Here is a 20,107-nt window from a genome sequence, read left to right on the forward strand (position 1 = left end):
AGCCTAACACTAGTTTTCACGTTGCACTTTTTAAGAAAGATATATACAACTATTCAAAATGTGGATAGGCTGATACAAGAAAAATGATCTAATCTGAAGAGTTTATAATATATAGTACGTTTTTATAATCTCCAAAGAACCATATGGTTACACAATAAAGAATTTTAGAGCTTAAATAAAAATATATAAATAAATACATAAAAATAGAAGATTAGCAGAATAAAGTTGTAGTAACAGTCATAATATTTTGAATAAAATGCCAAAATGTAAAAAAATTCAATCACAATACTGTAGCAATATGAGATTTCTATTATATAAAATTTGCTAAATATTAGGCAGCTTTATCCACAAAATATTGACTTCCATTATTATGACTTTATTTTTGTAATCTCAGATGTTTGACTAGTTACTACAACTTTGTTGTACTTATTTTATGTACTTAATAACAGATTTACTTCCTGCTTTCTCCCACACATGCACATGTACACACATATCTTTCTGTTCTTGATGGTCTGATGGTGAACACACACACTGTTGCTCAGTAAGATGCTAAGCAGTCATGAAAGAGCTTTACAGGAACAATGAGGCACTGTTCCCTCTGTGGGATCTGCTGCCCTGCGAACCCACAAAAAGACCTCCTTAGTCCGGCCTGCAGCCTCTCTGAACACACCAGCTAGAGACAGAATCACAGAAAGCCCGGTTTTGAACAGAGAACATAGACTGACCCAGCAGGAACAGCTCAAAGAGCTTCTGTCTCTCAAAAGATGAGAGAGACAGGAAGCATGAAGACCTGATGGAAGAGACTGACACACCCACTCATGTTGTTAGATACAATCATATCACTATTGCTTGATATTTCATATTCTGTAAATACAGTAGATAGACAAAGAATAGAGTCATAGCCATGAAAGGTAGGCAGGAACTTTAGGTCAATCTGCACAGATGAAAGTGCTAAAGTAAAATTATTATTAGACAGCACAATATTTTTCATTAACAAACATATAATTCTTGAAAGAATTCAACTGTAAAAACACATGAAAATATTATAGGGGTGACATTTCTATGTATAGCTTAAAGATTGATTAAGCATTATATGTAATAATGAAAGAAATGGCATGTGGCGCACTCCCTGCATTAAAGCCTCCAGTTATTATAATATAGTGTTTTGGCATGTGTTTGGCATTTTTAGAGCTTTACCTCAGGGAACACTCTGTTGCACTAAAATCTTTGTCCACAGGCATAACTTGACTGGTGATGAAGATCATTGATCACAGTCATGGCCTTAGGGTGCAGAATCTCTTGATCTTTACATAACTGTGAACTTGGAGCAAGACTGATAATACCAAAAATTTGTGAGACAAAGCTGAATGAACATTGTATTACATATTGCAACAGAGATGAATTGTCATATCACTCAGGTGCCAAGCTAAACAAAGAGGAGGATCATCAGTGCATCTAGAGGTTTACCTAACATTAGTGTGAACTGGAGGACTAGGAGGAAGCCACTATGAGCCACTCAAGCTTGCTTTGATTATTATTACTACTGCACACATAACAGAGGCACAACTCCCCCTAGTGTTCATGTATATGCACTGCAGCACTGTGAAACTAATAAATTACAGCAAGTTTCACATCAGAATTGATAAAAAGTCCTTTGAAACAACAAGTCTACTGATTTGACTGAAAAAAGTTTCCAATAACAGTTTCTGTAGTATATAATAACAAAATTAATATTAAAATATGTCATCATAAAAATATTATTATATTATAGAAAAATAAAGCTAATTATAATGAAATCTCATCAAGAAAACAAAAATAACTTGTGGTCTAACCACTGGATAAAGTCTCTAAATCTAATTTTCTCATTTGCATTTTTCGCATGCTCAGGAAAAAAAAAATGAGCAAGATGGAATAAAAGGTTTCCCAGATTACCCTTATTCCCCCTACTGTGTCTTAAAATACACATATGCTATTCAGCTAGAAACGGTCACATGCAAGACTTTACCCTTTGAACTATGCTCTCTTGAAGTGAAGTCAGACATGTATTTAAAATTTATTTGTTGCTCTTTTTTTGCTGCTTTCTTTAGCAGACTGTGGAAAGGCAGATTTGCTCGCAGGACCATGGTGATTTTATTGTGCATAGTTAGGTAGTTTAGGAGCCCACTCTCAGGGAGAACATTCCAGTGTTGGTCCGAGGGTGTGCCAGCCAGCCATAATGTCTTTGTTTACCTCTAAAGAGCAATCTGGGAGAAACATAACAAATCTGTTGATAAACATCCAACTCTTTGCGTCCAAAAATGGCTCTGGATTATGTAGGACAAACAGCACACTTTACTGTTTTCCCTTTTAATGATGAACAGAGAAATTTTCCACTTCATATTCATTTAATTTTTTTGGTTATTTCAAAAAATATATATATGTACAACAAGGTTTAAAAGTCCAGGTTCAAAACAATAATGAAGAAATATTTCATATTCTGCACTGTTTGTGTCGCTAATCCAATAACAAAATTAGCATCACTGATCATATGAACTCTTTGCACAGACGGTCAGATGTTCCTTCTTCCACTAAAGCACAAAATGCTCTTTGGATCATTCTCAGTTTATGCTGGAGAACATGATTTTTACACAAACTTGAGGAATTCTTGCAACTCAATTATTGCTGTCAAAGAAAACTAGGGGAAAAAAAAATACTGAGATAATCATGATAATTTGTTAATTTACTTTTTTACTCAAACTGCTGTGGAAATAAAATAAAAATAAATATATATATATATATATATATATATATACACACAGAAAATAAGCACTTTCACTAATGGACTCAACAAAAATGCTGATTTTATAAAATTTTCATCAAAGGTCCTTTCACTAAATAGCCACACAATATTAAAAGGTGCAAATAACACACACACACACACACACACACACACACACACACACACACACACACACACACACACAGACTCACCTCACAAACACACTGTGAGCTCTTATTCAGTCCGGTGAAATGGTCTGGAAAGCATGAATTCTCTTCTGTCTTCTAAACTTACTGGTTTCCAAATGCCTCTTTTACTCTCTTAGCCTTTTCTATGGGGTGGGGGTTCCTTTCCCTGAAAATGACAGAACTCGTAATGCTGTTAACAAATAGGCTAATCAAGAGAAAGCCCCTGTTAGCCCCCCAACAAATGTCCCTCTAGTTAGCCAACTAGCCGCAATAACACTAAGTGCAGTTTGCGTGTGACTAAGAGACAGAGTAGTCTTGTTATTTAAACCCCAGTGGGAAAAATGAGTGAATTTGGCCGTCTGGGACCCTTCAGGCTCAACCGAGCCCTCTTCTCAGGGTCAGGATAGTCCCAGCTGGGGAAGAGAGCCCTGCCTGCTGGGGGAATGCTCTTTTATATTAACCCCCTGCTGTTACTGAAACCCCGCTGGATTTTAGAGTGATGTTGTGATGATACTAAAAGACACAGTCCTGCTCCTTCAAGTGCAGACCTGTCACACAGTATCACCACTCTCCTCATCTGCCTGGAAAACTGCTCCTGAAAGTCCTCCACAGAAAATGCTCTCTCTTGTCTAAAACGATTAATTTCAAATGTCATTAGTGATGAGCAACGTGGGTTTTTTTTCATGTCACTGAACTGCTTGATATCAGATTGTCTCCCAGCATGTTCTCATTTACTTGCAATGTGTGTCAGCATTGTTCTTTACTCTGTTTTGGTATGAAGTGATCATCTTTTTAAACCCTGATAACCAGGCCCACATGGAATTTGAGCATATGCAGTGCTGCAGATTTCTGTAAAATCCAGGATTTGTTTGTTAAATATATTTTGGTTAATTTAATTATGCATTTAGCTACAAATAAGGAGCTAGTACTTCTACTCAATTTAACACATTTTATCATGCTTAAATCACAAATCTTCTCCTAAAATTAGTTCAGAAAATCAGAAAAAGTGTGCAGATTGCACTTAGAAATTATACGTGAATATGATTCATTATATTAGCATCATTGGTCAGTGATATGGATATTTGATATTTGAATGGCCAATGGAATGCAGCTATATATCTCAGAACTCAAAACATAATATTTATTCTTCTTCTGTTAATTGAAAAATCACTCAATCACTAATTAGCATATACTTAAAGAAAAAAGCTTTGAAATTTGGCATTTCTAAGAGAAAACTTCAGAAATTTGAAGCCCTAATCTAAATACATCTTTCTATTCCGTTCCCTCATCTATTTTCTGAAAAGCTGTTAGAGGTTTTGAGGAAAGGGGGGTTGGTTTGGAGGCTGGCTGTGTGGCGCTCATGCAGATGGATGAGCTATGATTGGCTGGAAAGTCATATCACATGGAGTTTAGCACGGCTCCTTACATGGGCTGCCCGGGGGTGAGAGCAACAGCATGGAGCAGCATATGCACTGCTGAGCGCACAAACACATGCACACACACTCACACTCGTGCTGAGAGAGTTTACAGACAGTCGCTGGGCAGCTAACATGCTTCTGTTCACCGGAGGTATAAAGCACTGAGTTTTGGAGATTAAAGCGTGTAAGAGTATTTCCACTGATGAGTGCCACAGAAACAAGAGAGATGTCGGAGAGATGCAATATTTTAAGGACCATTACGGCAGCTTTGTGCTGCTTCTATCAGAAGAGCTCAGTTATTGGAGCCAAGGTGAGTGAAAGCTTGTTAAAATAACATCTGTAGAAATTTACACGTCAATTTATGCGTTTTAGTAGCATCTAATTTGCATGTAATGTTTATGTATATTTATATTTAAAATATAAATATATTTTTATAATCTAAATTCTAAAATTTATTTTATAAATTTTAAATCTAAAGGGTAAAATACTATAAATAAATAGATCTGTAGCATTACAGAAAGGTTATTTTAAAAAGCAGGGCAATTTTTAAAAAGGCAACAAAAAATGTGGCAGAAAAGAAAAGATTGATAGAGGGGTGCCATAAAAAGCAGGTCCATGTGTAGTTTTATTGTGGCAGTCTTTGGTCTGGGTTCTTTAGATATATGGCTTTGTTTCATTATAGTAAGTGAAGGCGTCAGGCACACGCTCACTTACAATTGTGTATGTGTGTTTCTTCGCATTCACTTGTAATTGTTTAGCTGCATACCCTCCTCCTTGTTGTCATCAAAACCATTTAACCAGTATTGATTGAAATCTTTTATCTCTGTGGCTTGCAAATGGCTCGTAAGTGTGAACACGTGCAGTTCTATTCACTCATATGTGTCATGTGATAAGGACAGAGAGCTGCTCAGGTCGGGTTGAGTGAATTTATGGGTGATATAAAATTGGTTGCCCTGCATGAGGCTGTTACAGTTTTATATGGAACCGATGTGGGAAGGAAACCATCAGCCAGCGGGTCATACAACTATTCAAAACGTATGGATTATTAATAGCAAGAATGTTCAAAGACTTACATACACAGAGACTACAGGGGGTTTTGGCCAACAGGATGAAATGCATTAAAATTTCTGAGTGGTTTGAAGTATTTCTGTGAGTCTCCACAGGTGTAGCTAATCGGTTCTTTCTTTCTGAGGGCGCATGAACTACTGATCTATGGTTCATCAAAGCCTAGAACACAAAGCAGAGCATATTAGGAAACAGAAATTCATGGAACAGTCCTGCTTTTCATAGTAGTACTCCTGTAGTTCAGACACCAGAGCATGACACTAGCAACGCCAAGGTCATGGGTTCAATTCCCAGGGAGTGCATGAACTGAAAAGATTCATAGCATCGAATTCATTGCAAGTTGCTTCAAATAAAAGTGTCTGCCAGTTGCATAAATGCAAATTGCACCGACACTGATGACAGATTACTGCCTTGTTTATCAAAACAGTCTATATTTTCGCATTCTAAGGCAGAATTGGCCAGAAATAGCAGCATGTTTTATTATTTCTCACGTCTGGCCGGCCAACTCATCGGATCCTTGCTCTCAGGGCTTGAACGTCTGTTGAAAACATTCGGGTCTAGTCCACATTTTTTGGGCTTGTTTCTAAAAATAGCACTAGGTTGTCATGGAGACTTCCGGTCTTTGCGATGGTTTTGAGGGTCAGTGGGTGTTAGAGGGACAGAGAGGGCAGTGTTGGTGCCTCTTGTATGAGTTCTTTCTTTTGAGTGGAAGTTTCCCACAGAACGGCTTCAGTCATAGAAAGCTTCATCTGGCAGCGAGTGACTTCTAAGTAAATTTCGCAGTGGTGAAAACAACTTGAGGGCTTTATTTTGGTCAGTGTGAGGGGCAGCTGTGGGAAGGAGGGTGGCGTGTACTGTACAGTACAGCTGTGAATGTCTTCCACCCTGCAGAGGCTTGAAACTCAAACCGTGACAAGTCTGCCTTAAATAAACAGGCTCACTCATTTGGCAGAGACGTATATTTACACCTGACAGACATGGACTCTTGTGAATGTTGAATAGATCGTTCTTCTGAGTCGGTTCTTTTCAATGATTTAGTGTCTGTTTGGGACTAAAACTTTATGGCTTTTGTTTTTTGAGTGTCTCGCCACTAGTGTTTTTAAGATGGCATCAAGTTAAAAGTAGTCTAACTCCAAACAGTGTCTTGAGATTCCTGTATTTGGTTTCATTCTTGGTTCTGTCTAGCTGTTTGTGTGTTAAAGTCCGGATCTTGTGTGATGGCTAAAACGAATTAGTGAATAATTTTTAAACACCCAAACAAATTGGTTCATTGAAATTAACTGAAAGGAATCATGTCTCCTTTTCTCGAACACTTCCCACACACACTGGACATGCAGCAGAGGTTCCCCCACACACTGAGAGTGTAACACAGCAGAAGTACCATGGCTGTGGCAGAAATAAAAGCTCAGCAGAGCAGTGGGACAGCAGGAAGGCTGTCTGATTGACAGGCTGCTGGAGAGGTGCTGACACAGCCTGACACAGTCCCTTCAGTCTACACCAAAAGTTTCACCTCATGTCTGTGATAAAAGAATATGTTTTTGGATCAGGGAATAAAAACATTATTCCGGTAAGCACTTCAAGTGTTCAGCAACTGGCAGAGCGACCAAGCAACTACTCCTGCACTGTAAAAATAAATAAATAAATAAATAAAATAAAAGATTTTATCCATTGAAAAGTGGCAATACACACCAGAACAGCCAAACCTGAATGAGAGCAGTCAGCTGTGGAGGACAACCCCCCCCTGAAACACCACTGACACCTGTGTTTGAAGCTGAACAGGAAAGACATTTCAGAGTCAGAGCAAGCTATTACATTTTGATGAAACAGTTCATTTTTTCTTGCAATAATGTGCACTGAATCATTCAAAATCAGAGCATGAACATGAACAATAATTTTGACTTTCATCTACAATCTTTTATCTACATTTCAACAATGTTCAAGAGGAAATGCTGTATAATTTGAGAACTCGAGAACAAAAGTTTTGTTTTTAGTCAGTTTTATCTTCTCTAATTCTACCTTCCTCAAGCAATCCATAGGACTTCAAGGCATTCTCCAGGCTCAAGGCTTTCCTTTCCAACAGGATGGCTTCCAGCAATTTTGAGTCCCCGGGACAAGCGTGTCCCCTACTTTTCCACTTCTTCTCTCGTTCGCTATACAACAATTTGAGCACGCTTGAAGAAACATTAAAAAGAGGCCATGTTCAAAGTGATCCAGCACAGCTGCCCCAGGCCCTAATCTCCCCTTCTGCCCTCCTTACAAAGCCAGGGCTGGGCCACGCTGATTGGGACTGAACTGGTATGGATTGAGGGGGCTGGGGGATCATAGATTGAAATGGAGAAAATGTGATTAAGCAAGAGAGATTTTTTTTCCTGAAACTAAGATGCCCTGTCAATCCACACAATGTATGATACAATTTGACTAGATTATTATACAGTAAGAATGGAGAGAAAAGTCAATATATCGAAGTATTGACATTTTATGATAACTGAATACATCATTTTAAAATAAAATTGAAAATTAAAAAAATATATAAATTGGCATATTGATAGTATTGAATACTGATATATATTGTGAAGTAAAAAATCTAATTTTTTATAATAAAACAAAAATTGCGTTAGAAATCAGTGTAATACTTTAACAAATATAATAAACTGACAAATAATAATTAATAATATATACAATCACATACACATTTATAGAAAAATAAAATATAAACAGAAAAAATTGGTGTGTGAATAGAACAGAAAAAAAATACACTGACAAATTGTAGAGTATAAGCCAGGTTCATGCTGATTCTCATCCCTAAATTGGACCAAAAATGTGTATTTTAAATCCATTTAAAAATACCATAAATCTTACATGAGCATCTGTCACGTCCCCAGACTCTGATGGTCTGTTCTTTCAGTTAAGATTTGTCCTGCCCTGTCCAGGAATACACGACGATTGCAGACACCCTGGGGACCATCTAAATGGGCAATGTGATGGGGGTGAGATAAGAGAGAAAGAGGTCCTGTGTTTAAAGTCTCAGGAGGCTGATGGGACACTCTGATGGCCCTCTTTGTTTACTCTGGCTCAGGAAGGGTGTGACCCAACACCAAACCCAGACCAGGTCGATTGTCCTGCACATAAGAGGCTGCTAATGACCCACTGAACCCTTTGGGAATCTCAACCTACAGGGTTGAGACAGGGGGTCTCCATCCTTTAAGCCCCCACAGGACACAACAAGATTTTTACATTTTATGTGTTAATGTGAGTGATGCTTATCCATACAAAGTTGCCACCACAATGTGAGGACAGTTAATGCCAAGGTCTTCCAAGTCATTTTTAGCACATCGCTATAAAGCTGCTAGGATGTTCTGAGTGGCTGCTAGTCTCTTTGATGTTTTTTTTAAATCTAGGTATAAGATACCTCTTTTACTAAGGTTCTGTAAATCAGTGTAATTTTTTAATCGTCCAGCTATTGTAAGTCAGATCACTTAGAAAAGAATAAGTTCTCTACAAGCTGCAACATTAAAGGTATTACTCATGTCTGTAGCACAAATGGTGTTCAAATCTCTAATCATTAGTACAAGTATGACTAACTATCTATCGGATTAGCCACCCTGCTGGTTTCCATCACAACGACGAAGAAGTCAATCTCATTCAAACTCATGAAAATGATCTCCATCTTCAGTCGTGCACTTTGCCGTAATCTACACAATTTCCAAATCAAACATGGACTTTTAAATGTTCACTCGCTATGATGCTGAACGGCCACTTGTGGAGTAAACTAAAGAGGATTAGACATTCAAGAATCAACAGGGGAATGTCATCTCATCTATAATCATTATCCAAAAGCAGTTTTCCAGATCAAATTCAGCCTTTGAGCGCATCATCTTTGACCAGAAAAATGAGAACAGTCAGTTCTGACGTGTGCCAATATGAGCTAATGTGCGCTTAGTCACTCAGCCATGCTTCTGATGTCTCACAAACTACTACAGAGAATGACTCTTATTAATACTGCAAAGTGTTTCGTATATCGTCATTATGCGGCCCATTCTTCTGTCGATAGTTAACCTGTGCTCTGCACTTACCCAATGAGACCTTTGAACCTTAATTCAATATATCCAAATGCTTCACATTCAAAATGCATGCCACTATTTAAAAAGAACCTTAGCAATCAGCCCCTCAGATGTGCAAAGATAAAAATGGCCATATATAAATGGCTACAACTAAAAGTAGAGGTGATTGATTTGATGTACAAATATGTCTACACGGCTGCTCGATGGAGAGATTATTCGTCATGCTGCTATCGAGCTGCTCGAGCAATTGAGCTTTGGCTATTTTTAAACATTTATGGCCTCAGTGCACCTCTAAATGGATCCATGATGTTGTAGTGCAGAATGAATGCAACGGCCATGCCAGATAAACACCACCTCAGCTGGCATGCAATCACAAAGCAGTCATAAAACCTAAAACGTGAACATCGGGTCCAAAAAATATTCACATTCCGCACAGAGTACAGTCTCGTGCTCATATGTTTTTACTAAAAGTTCTATTTTGGTCGGTTGTTTCAGTCACTGTATTGTGTAATACAGTTGAAGACACTAAGCACAAACAAGTGCTTTGGGATGCTTTTCCCAGCCAGGGTAAAAGTATGTGTCGTTTGGTCACTGTAATTTGTGGCTTGTGGGGTGTTGGCTTGGCTCACTGTTGTCTAAATGGAGAGGGTGTGACTCCCGTCCCTCACTACAATACCAGAGGCATCAGAGTGTATTTCAGTCCTCGCACTGGCCTGGGTTTGTCAGTCTCTATACATAGTAAGGATCTTAGAAGCTTCTCCATATAAAGGGAAAAACTGTCCATTGCGTGGCATGACTTGAATAAATTCACTTTAATAAGCCCAGAACTGCTTTTATAGTTTGCTCTCAAAGAAATGCACCACTCCTTAATTCAGCGGGTTTGTTACAGCCTTTCAAATAATTATAATACCTGACCATCTAAAAAGTGCCCTTCAGACGGAGTCCTCTGAAAACATTTAGCGGTTTTAAAGCTATTGAATGATCAGTGACAGAGACATGAGGATAAATCGGCCAGGATTATCCACTAGCTGCTCAAAAAAGGAAGCGATAAGACTCTGCCATATGTTTGAGTGAGATGCTTTCCCAAACAAATCAGTAACTCAGAGGCTAGAATTAAGAGATATTATGGCAGAATTTATATCTCTCCCAGCAATCAACTGCTGGCTATCCACTTAGGGTCAAATGGTCTATAAAGTAGTAAAGCAAAGTGTTTGAAACCCCCATAAAATAAATAATAAATGTTCATAAACTAACAATTTAAAATAATTTTTGTCGAGTGCCTTTATTTTGCTTCACATTGTGCCTAAAAACACCCCTAAAATGATTCAGAAATAAATACTAGTGAATCTGTTTACATAGTTCACATAACTGAAAAATTAAGAACATAATTTGAATATGGGCTATTTTAAACCTTGATATCAATTAAATAATTTAGAATGATTGTTGCTATTATATTAATTGTAGGACACCCAATCGATTGCATATGGTTCTCTGTGGGATGTGTAGTTTTTTGTGTGCTTTGAAAAAGTAGTTTTTTGCTATATAATGCCGAAAGTGTCTTTGTCAGATTTAAAGATGTCCAGCATTGCCACCAGGCCTGTGTGCAGTGGTTTGTAGTGGACCACAGTGACAGATTGTGGTCAGTAAGATCCTAATAACTGCCTGACATGCTTGACAGACACTGCTTGGGCTATGGGTCAGTGGACATAGGGACAGAAAGAGAAACTGACAGCTAAGCATCTTCTCAACATCACAGAAAACTGATGTAGCTCATGTGCTACTGTCAGTCCTAGAAAAACATGAAACGTATAGTCGGTTTTTATATTTATAATTAAAATGGCATTTTCACATGCTACACAGATTTTTATTGTACTTTAAATGGTTTTACACAATAATGTGCGCCTTAATAAATATCTTAGATTTAAAGTAATATTATAAACACTGCCCATTAGTACAAGAGTCCTCAGTAGTCCGTAGGCACCAGGTTCTGGTTTCTATTAGACAGCATATTGTCTTTATAATATCACTTGTTATGATTATTGATGTCATTGTACATCACCATGGCTCTCAGCCATACTCAGATGTCTTGGTAGTTTTAAGAAAACCCAAAGCTCTTAATCATCAAGCCATAAAAGCTATTTCAATCTACAAAGCTACAGCGACACACTAAAATGGAACTTGTTAATAAAAATACACAACAGCATCACTGGCTCTGTGGCTTAATTAAATCAAACAGTGTCGTATCAGTTGAAGTTTCCACTACTGAGCGCGCACACACACACACACACACACACACACACACACACACACACACACACACAGAGTCAGTCACTCATCAATTCCAATTACCTTTGCCCTTACGTCAGTTTCATTTGACATATTACTCAATAGACCACAACTACAAAGTTGAAATGGGGAGTCCTGCTGGGAATTTTCCCCTCACGCACAGATTTAGCTTGGGGTTATGCTGCAGTGCCGTGCTTGAGTACCCACTGCGTACAACTACCAGCTAGAGCACAAAGGTATCACTTTAGGTCTCTGAGGTTGGGTAACACACATAGCTGACATTCCAAGAACTTAACCAAAAAGAAGGAAACACAAGATTATGCTTGAAATCCCCTAACTAAACTATGTAACAGTCTCGTGTTTTGCCCTGGTTGTAACATAAGCACAGCATGCAGTTCAAACATTCATGGTTGATAAAGCAATGAACCATGATAGTAATCCATGATAGAAGAAAGAGAGTTGTTAGGCACACCACAAAGTGCTTAAGCCCTTAGCCTCATAGAAATATGAATAAAAATCACAAATTCAGGAAAATAAGGGTTTATGATTGAGAAAAACAGGTTGAAAAGTTCTGTAAGATTTTGACGTTTTTGAAAGTCTTCTTATGCTCACCAAGGATGCATTTATTTGATTAAAAAAAGCAAACAGTAATATTTTCAACTACTATATTATTATAGTTTAAAATAACTGTTTTATGCCGTGTTGGTGCTCAAGAAACATTAACATCAAACAGTTGTGCTGCTTAATATTTTTGGGGAAACCATGAAACTTTTTTCCCCAAAATTATTTGATTATAACAGACTTCTCTCACGTTGCACTGCCCTAAACCCTGTACCACTACTACTATTGGGTCTGTACTATTCACACGGTTTTAAAATTATAATATTATAATTATAATATTTTAAAAGAATTTGTTAACATTAATGCATGGTTTCATAAACTAGCAATGAATAACTTCTTATAGATTTAATTAATAAAGCTTTTATCATTGAAAATATATTACATGTGCAGTACAATAGTCCAAACATAACCAGATTCATTTGGCCACAGAAGAGCATTATTACAATTGTTGATTAACAACAATGGCATGTGCTGTTAAGACATGGAGGATATTGCGAGAATTAAAATTGCAATATCTGTCTACATTTCAGTTGTTGGATGGGATCAATGTTGAAACACAGAGTATAAAGTGCTATTTGTGCCATTTGTTTTTAAATTCTATTGCTCACATGACTGAGTTATGTAACTGAGACTCTGAAAGCAAGCCTATGAATGAAACACAACCTAGTTGGCAAAGATAACAAACTGAGCTTTAACAAGTATATTACAAATTTGAAATTTGGTATTGGTACAAACTAATCAAAGCTCATGTTTCACAGAAAATGACTAGTGAGTGCATTTCTTTTAAGCAGCTTATTGAAAAGAACTATTCTTAAATTCCTCAATTGTGAAATCTACAACCCTCTAAGGTGACACGCACAATTCCAACAAACCAGAAAAGCCCATGATGAATCAGAGCAGTGGGGCATGTGTGCAGGTAAAGGCACGGCTTGCCCAGCGGCGGAGACAGACAGGAAGAGGGAGGGACTTGTGTCAAGTAAACAGATCGGCACAGGATCCATCAGCCAGTCAGATACTGAGTCACAGGGCAAAAAGAAAGGAGGGGAATAGAAAAAGAGTAGACTAATAAAAGACTGATACACATATACTTCAATCGTAGAGACTACCATACTATCTAGGGCCACCATGGCTCTAACATACTCTTCTGTGCCCATCTATGTGCAGTTTTCGAAGGACAAGTACATCATGGATGGACCACCGGAGAAGCTTCGGAGAGAACTAGAAGAAGAACTGAAACTGAGCAGTGAGGAACCAAGGAGCCATGCCTGGTATCATGGAGCCATCCCTAGACAGGTACAACTTTTCTGGGCATTAGAAGAGGGAGAGGGGTGGGCGATCATTATGGGATAATGTTTAGATTATAGAGGATTTGTGTTGAGTGGCTTTAATATATATGTGTACGGTTACCACATGTCTGCAATATTGTTCAGAAGTTGAATCTTGCAGAGAGTAGCATAACTGTTTTCTTCATGCCTGTATCTGGCACTCAAACATTCACTTTCTTTGTAGAAAAGATAATAAATTAAAGGCATGTGGCCATGTTTGCTTCAGCTAGAGATCTGGCCAGTAATAGTTGATTAAGGGAAGAAAAAACACTGAGGATATGACTTGCATTAGATGTTCTTATTGCTAACTTGTTCAATTTACAAAAAGTACCATGGAAGTATCAAGATAGACTGATGTAGATTCATGATTCATAAGCTACAGTGTCCTAATACTTCAAAAACAATGGTCAAAAATGATGAAACGTATACATTATACATTTTATTAACATTTACATATGTGACCCTGGACCACAAAACCAAGGGTCAATTTTTCAAAATTTCTACATCATCTGAAAGCTGATTAAATAAGATTTCCATTGATGTGTGGTTTGTTGGGAAAGGACAATATTTGGCCGAGATACAACTATTTGAAAATCTGGAATCTGAGGGTGCAAAAAAAATCTAAATCCTGAGAAAATCACCTTTAAAGTTGTCTAAATTAAGTTCTGAGGTATGCATATTGCTGATCAAAAATTAAGTTTTGATATATTTACAGAAGGAAATTCACTAAATATCTTCATGGAACATGATCTTTACTTAATATCCTAATGATTTCTGGCATAAAAGAAATATTGATAATTTTGACCCATACAATGTATTTTTGACTATTGCTAAAAATATGCCCCAGCGACTTAAGACTGGTTTTGTGGCCCAGGGTCACATATAGGTATGTTGTGCAAAATACAGTGTCTAGTGTTCTTAAATGTTCCTTTTATATGCAATTTTACTTGCTTGGCTATATGAAAGTGCATATTGATTAGATGCTAGAAATAAGAAAAAAAAGCATATAGATGTGGTAAGTATTTGTTTTGCAGGGCCCAAGGGCTATGGTGTATTTAAGAACCTATGTAGTGGTTGATCAATACTTGTTTTGAACTGGTTAAAGGCGCCAAACCTGTCCAGAACAAGAAAAGTCACTTTCACACCCAGTCTTGATCAAGGAAACCAAAACATTTCACTGAAACAAAACACTAAATGTGGAGTCTGGACTGAATGCTTGTCAAACAGCAAAACTCAGACTAACAATATCTCTACTAGTACAATTCATGGAACTTAACCACTATATTCTGGAGGGTTCATTAACACCAAGCTGTATTCAGAAACAGCCATCAACAGTTTCTCATTGTGGCAAACATCACAGTGCTGACAGCTACAGATCCGCTCTTAGGAAAAGCATGTACCCTGGCTCCTCTTTCCCATGCTCCTTTGCAGGATATGCCCCTGAAACTGATAACTCATCCATCAGCAAGAGTGGTTAATGCAGTGATGAATCATGACTGCTATTTGACCCGATGTATATTTATTTAACGGCATCATACGATCAGAACTACCAGCATCCAGAGTCTGGCTACTGCTTACACCACAAATATAGTTAGAAAGAACAAACTTATTCATCATGGCTCAACACACCTTATGGATGACCCTAGAATATAGTTCATCGGGTTCATGAGTAAGACAAACTCCCACAGCCATCACAATGGATAAAAAGGTGCCCTTAAATTGCATATCTGTAAGGATTGATTGTTAATTCATTCTCTACAGATACGCTATCCATCAGCACTGTTCAGAGGACTCAGCAGTTAGTCTGATTCTTTTGAGTGGTCCTTGGATCACTACACACCCAGTGATTATCACAAAACCCCTGACAGCATGTGTGCTGCACTACAGCTTGTGTTTACCCATGAGTCTTTCAGCTGGACGAGTCTGACCTGCTCGGCTCGAGTTAATCAAACAAACTACAGACAGGAAAAAGGAAAGACAGGCATTTACTGATTTGGCATGCATCTCTTTATGACCAGTGGTGTGAAATGACCTGTGTTTGATATCAAAAGTGTTTCTTGTAAATGCCCGTCTGTGTTTTGTTTGCCACTGAAAAAAAAAAAAAAATGCTAAAAGACGAATACTTATTAATAACAGATGACAAGACAGGTAGCAACCTGTGAAACTATGCATATTTGGACAAACACAAAATGCTTATGTTTTTAGCTTCTGTTTTATACTATAAGAAAGGCCTGAGATTAGCTGTTTAGCACAGCGTCATAAAAATAGTCATAAACAAAGAGATTCTAATCACACGTAATGACTCTCTTCCGGGTGCCACTGCCACCCCACAGCTCCAAACACACATGCTAACAGATTTATTAGTTTTCGATCTATTTATGAGCACATAGTGAGAAGTCATACGAAACAATGGCATATAAACTTAATTTATATCAAAACATACCCCCCCTCAATTATTCTAGGCTTGATCTCCAGAATGATTTACATTCTGACTCATTAATATTCTGAACAGCTTCCAGAAACCTAACATTCAGTTTGGAGAGGTAGTTCATCATTCTAAACTGCTTGAATGCACTAGTGATCCACAAAAACAAAGTAATATCTAGGTCATGCCATGAATCACTGTCATAAAAGTAGTTTGGAAATGTTTGCTGAGGATGTGTACATAATCTGATCAGACAGAATATCATTATTACAAAGCCATACTAGCTTGGAAATGTTTCCCCCAGTGTTTGAGCTCCTAAATGAGCACCACAACTTCATGCACACTAACATCTAGGTCAAGATCCAACATGCAGTACTCTTGAAACTCAGAAAGAAGGAAGATAAGAAAGACAAAAAACAGTGACTACAAATACAACAAAAATTGTGTGTATGTTTTGAATTTAAGGTGGCTGAAAACCTGGTTCAGCGAGATGGAGACTTTCTGATCCGAGACTCGCTGTCCAGTCCGGGAAACTACGTTCTGACCTGCCAGTGGAAGAACACCCCTCAACACTTCAAAATCAACAAACGCGTGGTAGCCATGAACGAGGCCTATTCGCGTGTTCAGTACCTGTTTGAGAAGGAGGGATTTGACAGCGTCCCTGCGTTGGTGCGATACTATGTAGGCAACCGTGAGCCGGTATCTGAGGTTGTCGGAGCGATTATCTTTCAGCCAATCAACAGAGCTCTGCCTCTGAGATGCCTGGAGGAGAAATATGGAGTTGGATCCATACGTGCAGAGGCGGGATACTCCGAGAGAAAGAGCCTGACTTCCAAACGGTTGAGTCTGAATATCATGAACGGACACACCCAGGATCACACCCTCAGCCGTGGGAATCTCCTCAGGTGAGAGAAAGACTATCCTATGGCACTATTATGCATTACCAAGAGGTAATATTCTGGAAGGCGTTTTAATTATATATTGGAGAAAATAAGAGAGATTAATTATTTTACCCGTTAAAGGATTGACAAATTACTGATTACTGATTCTAGTTCTAAGAATGGTTTGTGTAATGTGGCTTTTTTGAAATCTGTATTTAGCCTTTTTTTCCATGTAATTTGTAATACATGCAATTTAGCTGCCCCCAAAAAGAGAGGCCAGTCATTCCTTTCCTTTCATATTTTCAACACAGTAAATCACAGAAATTTAGCTCACATGATTCAATCTTTTTAAGCAATTTGAAGTAAAAGACATTCATCTGTAGTTCAACTGTCCATCTTGAACTCTGAAATAGAAAATAAGCATCAAAATGTACAATACTAGTAATACAATTGGGGTCTGCTTGAAAAGTGACTAGTCATGAATTTGCATATTATCCTCAAGCTTATACAGTAAAACCTATATAATATTGTCAATACTTATTGGGTCTTGTGGTGTAACTTGAAAAACCCCATTTCTTAACTGCAATCTTTTGGAAATCCTTGACAGGTTTGCTCATTAGGACCCCAGGAGGAAGTAAATAAGGCATTTTTCAAGCTAGCAAATTAGGAAGTAGCAACTTTTACTTTTGAATATTAATTGTGTATTATTTATGTGGAACTACTTGTATATGTTCAATTATTCACTCCCACAATGTGACAGCTCCACAAAAATATAAAGAGATTTTTAGCATCAGTAAACAAAATAAGTGAAAGTTTGACTTGTTTGTGCAGATTCAGCACAAGGGAGTCCAATTTTTCAAAACAATGTGTCAAAATAGCTTATTAACTTAGCAATTCAAAAATTGTATTAAAATAATTGTGCAGGTTGCCTGCTGAGAGATTAACTGAGAGATTGCACTGAATTTGTACTTTTAAAAATTCATACCACGCAACTTTGAAATGAAAGTTTAAAGTGGTGTAAACTTCATGTCACAGTCCAAAAGACTTAGAGAACAAACTAAATGACCTGTCTTTCTCCTTCACAGCAACAAAGATAAGTGTGGAAGTCAACCAGCATGTCTAAACCACGTTCAGGAGAGGAGACGGCCAATGAAGACCCATCAGTCGGAGAGCTTTCTCCCTATCGGTGAGTGCCTGTCAGCTCTCATCCTCACTGATACCCCGTCACACCTCCAACCCTCCAGTGATACACGTGTCTGACAGCCCTGAAAACCAGTCATCTTTCTCACATTCACTTTGTGCCAGAGAAAGTGGTTCTCAAAGTCAAGCTGACGTTTCCGCCTTTGAAATTCACTTTGGCTTACTGAACGTTAAATGTGTGAAATGAGACGCGGGATTGAAATGCAAAATAAAATGTTTTGTTGAAGAAGCTCAATGGAGAAGAATGAAAGTGGGGATAGAAATAATTTATGCCTGTGTCAGTGGGATAAATATGGTTATGCGAAAAATGCAGCTCTGCTGTCCATGTCAGAATCCAGAGTGCTGAATCTGCTTTACTGTGCAGAATGCAGAAAGAAAACTTTGCATTAAACTTCCTTTTTACCATGTCCATCTACAACATATTTTCTACTTTAATGAATAAAAAGCTGATTGTATGCCTTTGCTTTCAGGCTGTAGGCCCCAGGCTCAGGTTCAGCATATGGAGCACCAGCCGTGCCTCAAATCCCCAGTTTTCCGCACAGGAAGTGAGCCAGCTCTGAGCCCCACAGTGCCACGCAGAATGGCCTTTGACACCCAGCCTGGTGAGGCTATTCGTGGATCCGACAGCCAGCTGTGTCCCAAACCGCCCCCTAAACCCAGCAAGGTTCCCTCTATGAGAGTATCCTTCACCCCTGGCCTGAAGATTCTCTCTCCACCAGTCCCTCCAGTAAAGCCCCACAAACAGCGACTTTTATCCCACCAACAGCAGCAGTCGGGCAGCCCATCGAGTCCAGAACTAAGCTACTGTGAACTGAGTCCATGCAGCCCTGCTGACTGGGAAAAGATGACTAGCTCACAAGCTAATGGCTATGTGGAGAGGCTAAAGAGTGAGGAGGAGTTAAGGAGATGTGATAGTAGTGTTAAACTTGACCGTAGCTCCTATCATAACGCCATTGAGGCCCTAGACAACGACAGCGAGGAAGACAACGAGGAGGATGTGGATAAAGAACAGGACTGCAAGAAAGGTTTCAAAAGACCCGCGATTGAAACCGAATCAGCGTTCAAACCTGGTGACATCTGCTTCCGGCTTCTACCAGTGGAGAACAAGCCACTGGAGATGACAGTGCTGAAGAAAGCCAAAGAGCTGCTCATCAGTCAGGATCCAAAGACCATCGCCAAACACATCCTCCAAGCAGACTGTCAGGTAATATTAATTATGAGCCTTTCAAGACAACATAAAAACTACATTTGGTGAATTAATATTTATTCTTTTCAATTCATCAACATGCATTAGGTATCATGAACTGACAATGAACAACATCTAATCTACGTTCATGTTAATTTATAAATATGCCATAACTCATTGTTAATTTATGTTTGTTGATGATACATTAATATAAATCTCTATGCGAAAAAACGTGCTAAATTAACTGTATAGTTAAATGTAGTAGTTCATGAACTTAATGGATTAACTCATCTGGATAACTATCACAGGTAATGTAGCTTAAATGCTCATATTTAACAGGTGATTTTAAGCCTTAATTATAATAATTATGAATTATGACTCTTATAACTGCTATTTTAAAATGTGTGGGGAAAAAAATTGTGAATTTTGGATACATTTACATAATAGAATGTTCATTATAATTTACATAAAAACAGTATAATTGTTTAGTCATTTTGATTAATGCACCCTCTCTGAATAAAAGTATGCATTTCTTAAAAAAATATATATTACAGACTCCAGTTTTTACAGTATTGTGCAGTACACAAAAGCTGATATTGATTATGAAAATCTTAAGACTCTATAAGATAGTATGATAATACACAGCTTATCTATCACAGATTGTATATCTGACAGAAAGGAGAAAATCAAGAC

The 20,107-nt window shown here is 38.0% G+C and overlaps 1 protein-coding gene across 5 annotated transcripts in view; it reads left to right on the forward strand.

The window, feature by feature from the left end:
* The window catches only part of LOC306847856 (breast cancer anti-estrogen resistance protein 3 homolog), a 70,900-nt gene that overhangs the window by 46,795 nt on the left and 3,998 nt on the right, over positions 1–20,107 (forward strand). For 4 of the 5 annotated variants that reach the window (XM_079382046.1, XM_079382045.1, XM_079382047.1 and 1 more), the window contains 4 exons: positions 13,562–13,690; positions 16,613–17,052; positions 18,114–18,214; positions 18,699–19,432. In XM_079382046.1, coding sequence (XP_079238172.1) covers positions 13,562–13,690; positions 16,613–17,052; positions 18,114–18,214; positions 18,699–19,432 — 1,404 coding nt within the window. Of the gene's footprint in view, positions 1–4,341; positions 4,675–13,561; positions 13,691–16,612; positions 17,053–18,113; positions 18,215–18,698; positions 19,433–20,107 lie in introns of those variants that run through there. The other variant, XM_079382049.1, reaches the window with a different exon arrangement.

Source organism: Barbus barbus (genome assembly GCF_936440315.1).
Source record: "Barbus barbus genome assembly, chromosome: 28".
Lineage (NCBI taxonomy): Eukaryota > Metazoa > Chordata > Actinopteri > Cypriniformes > Cyprinidae > Barbus > Barbus barbus.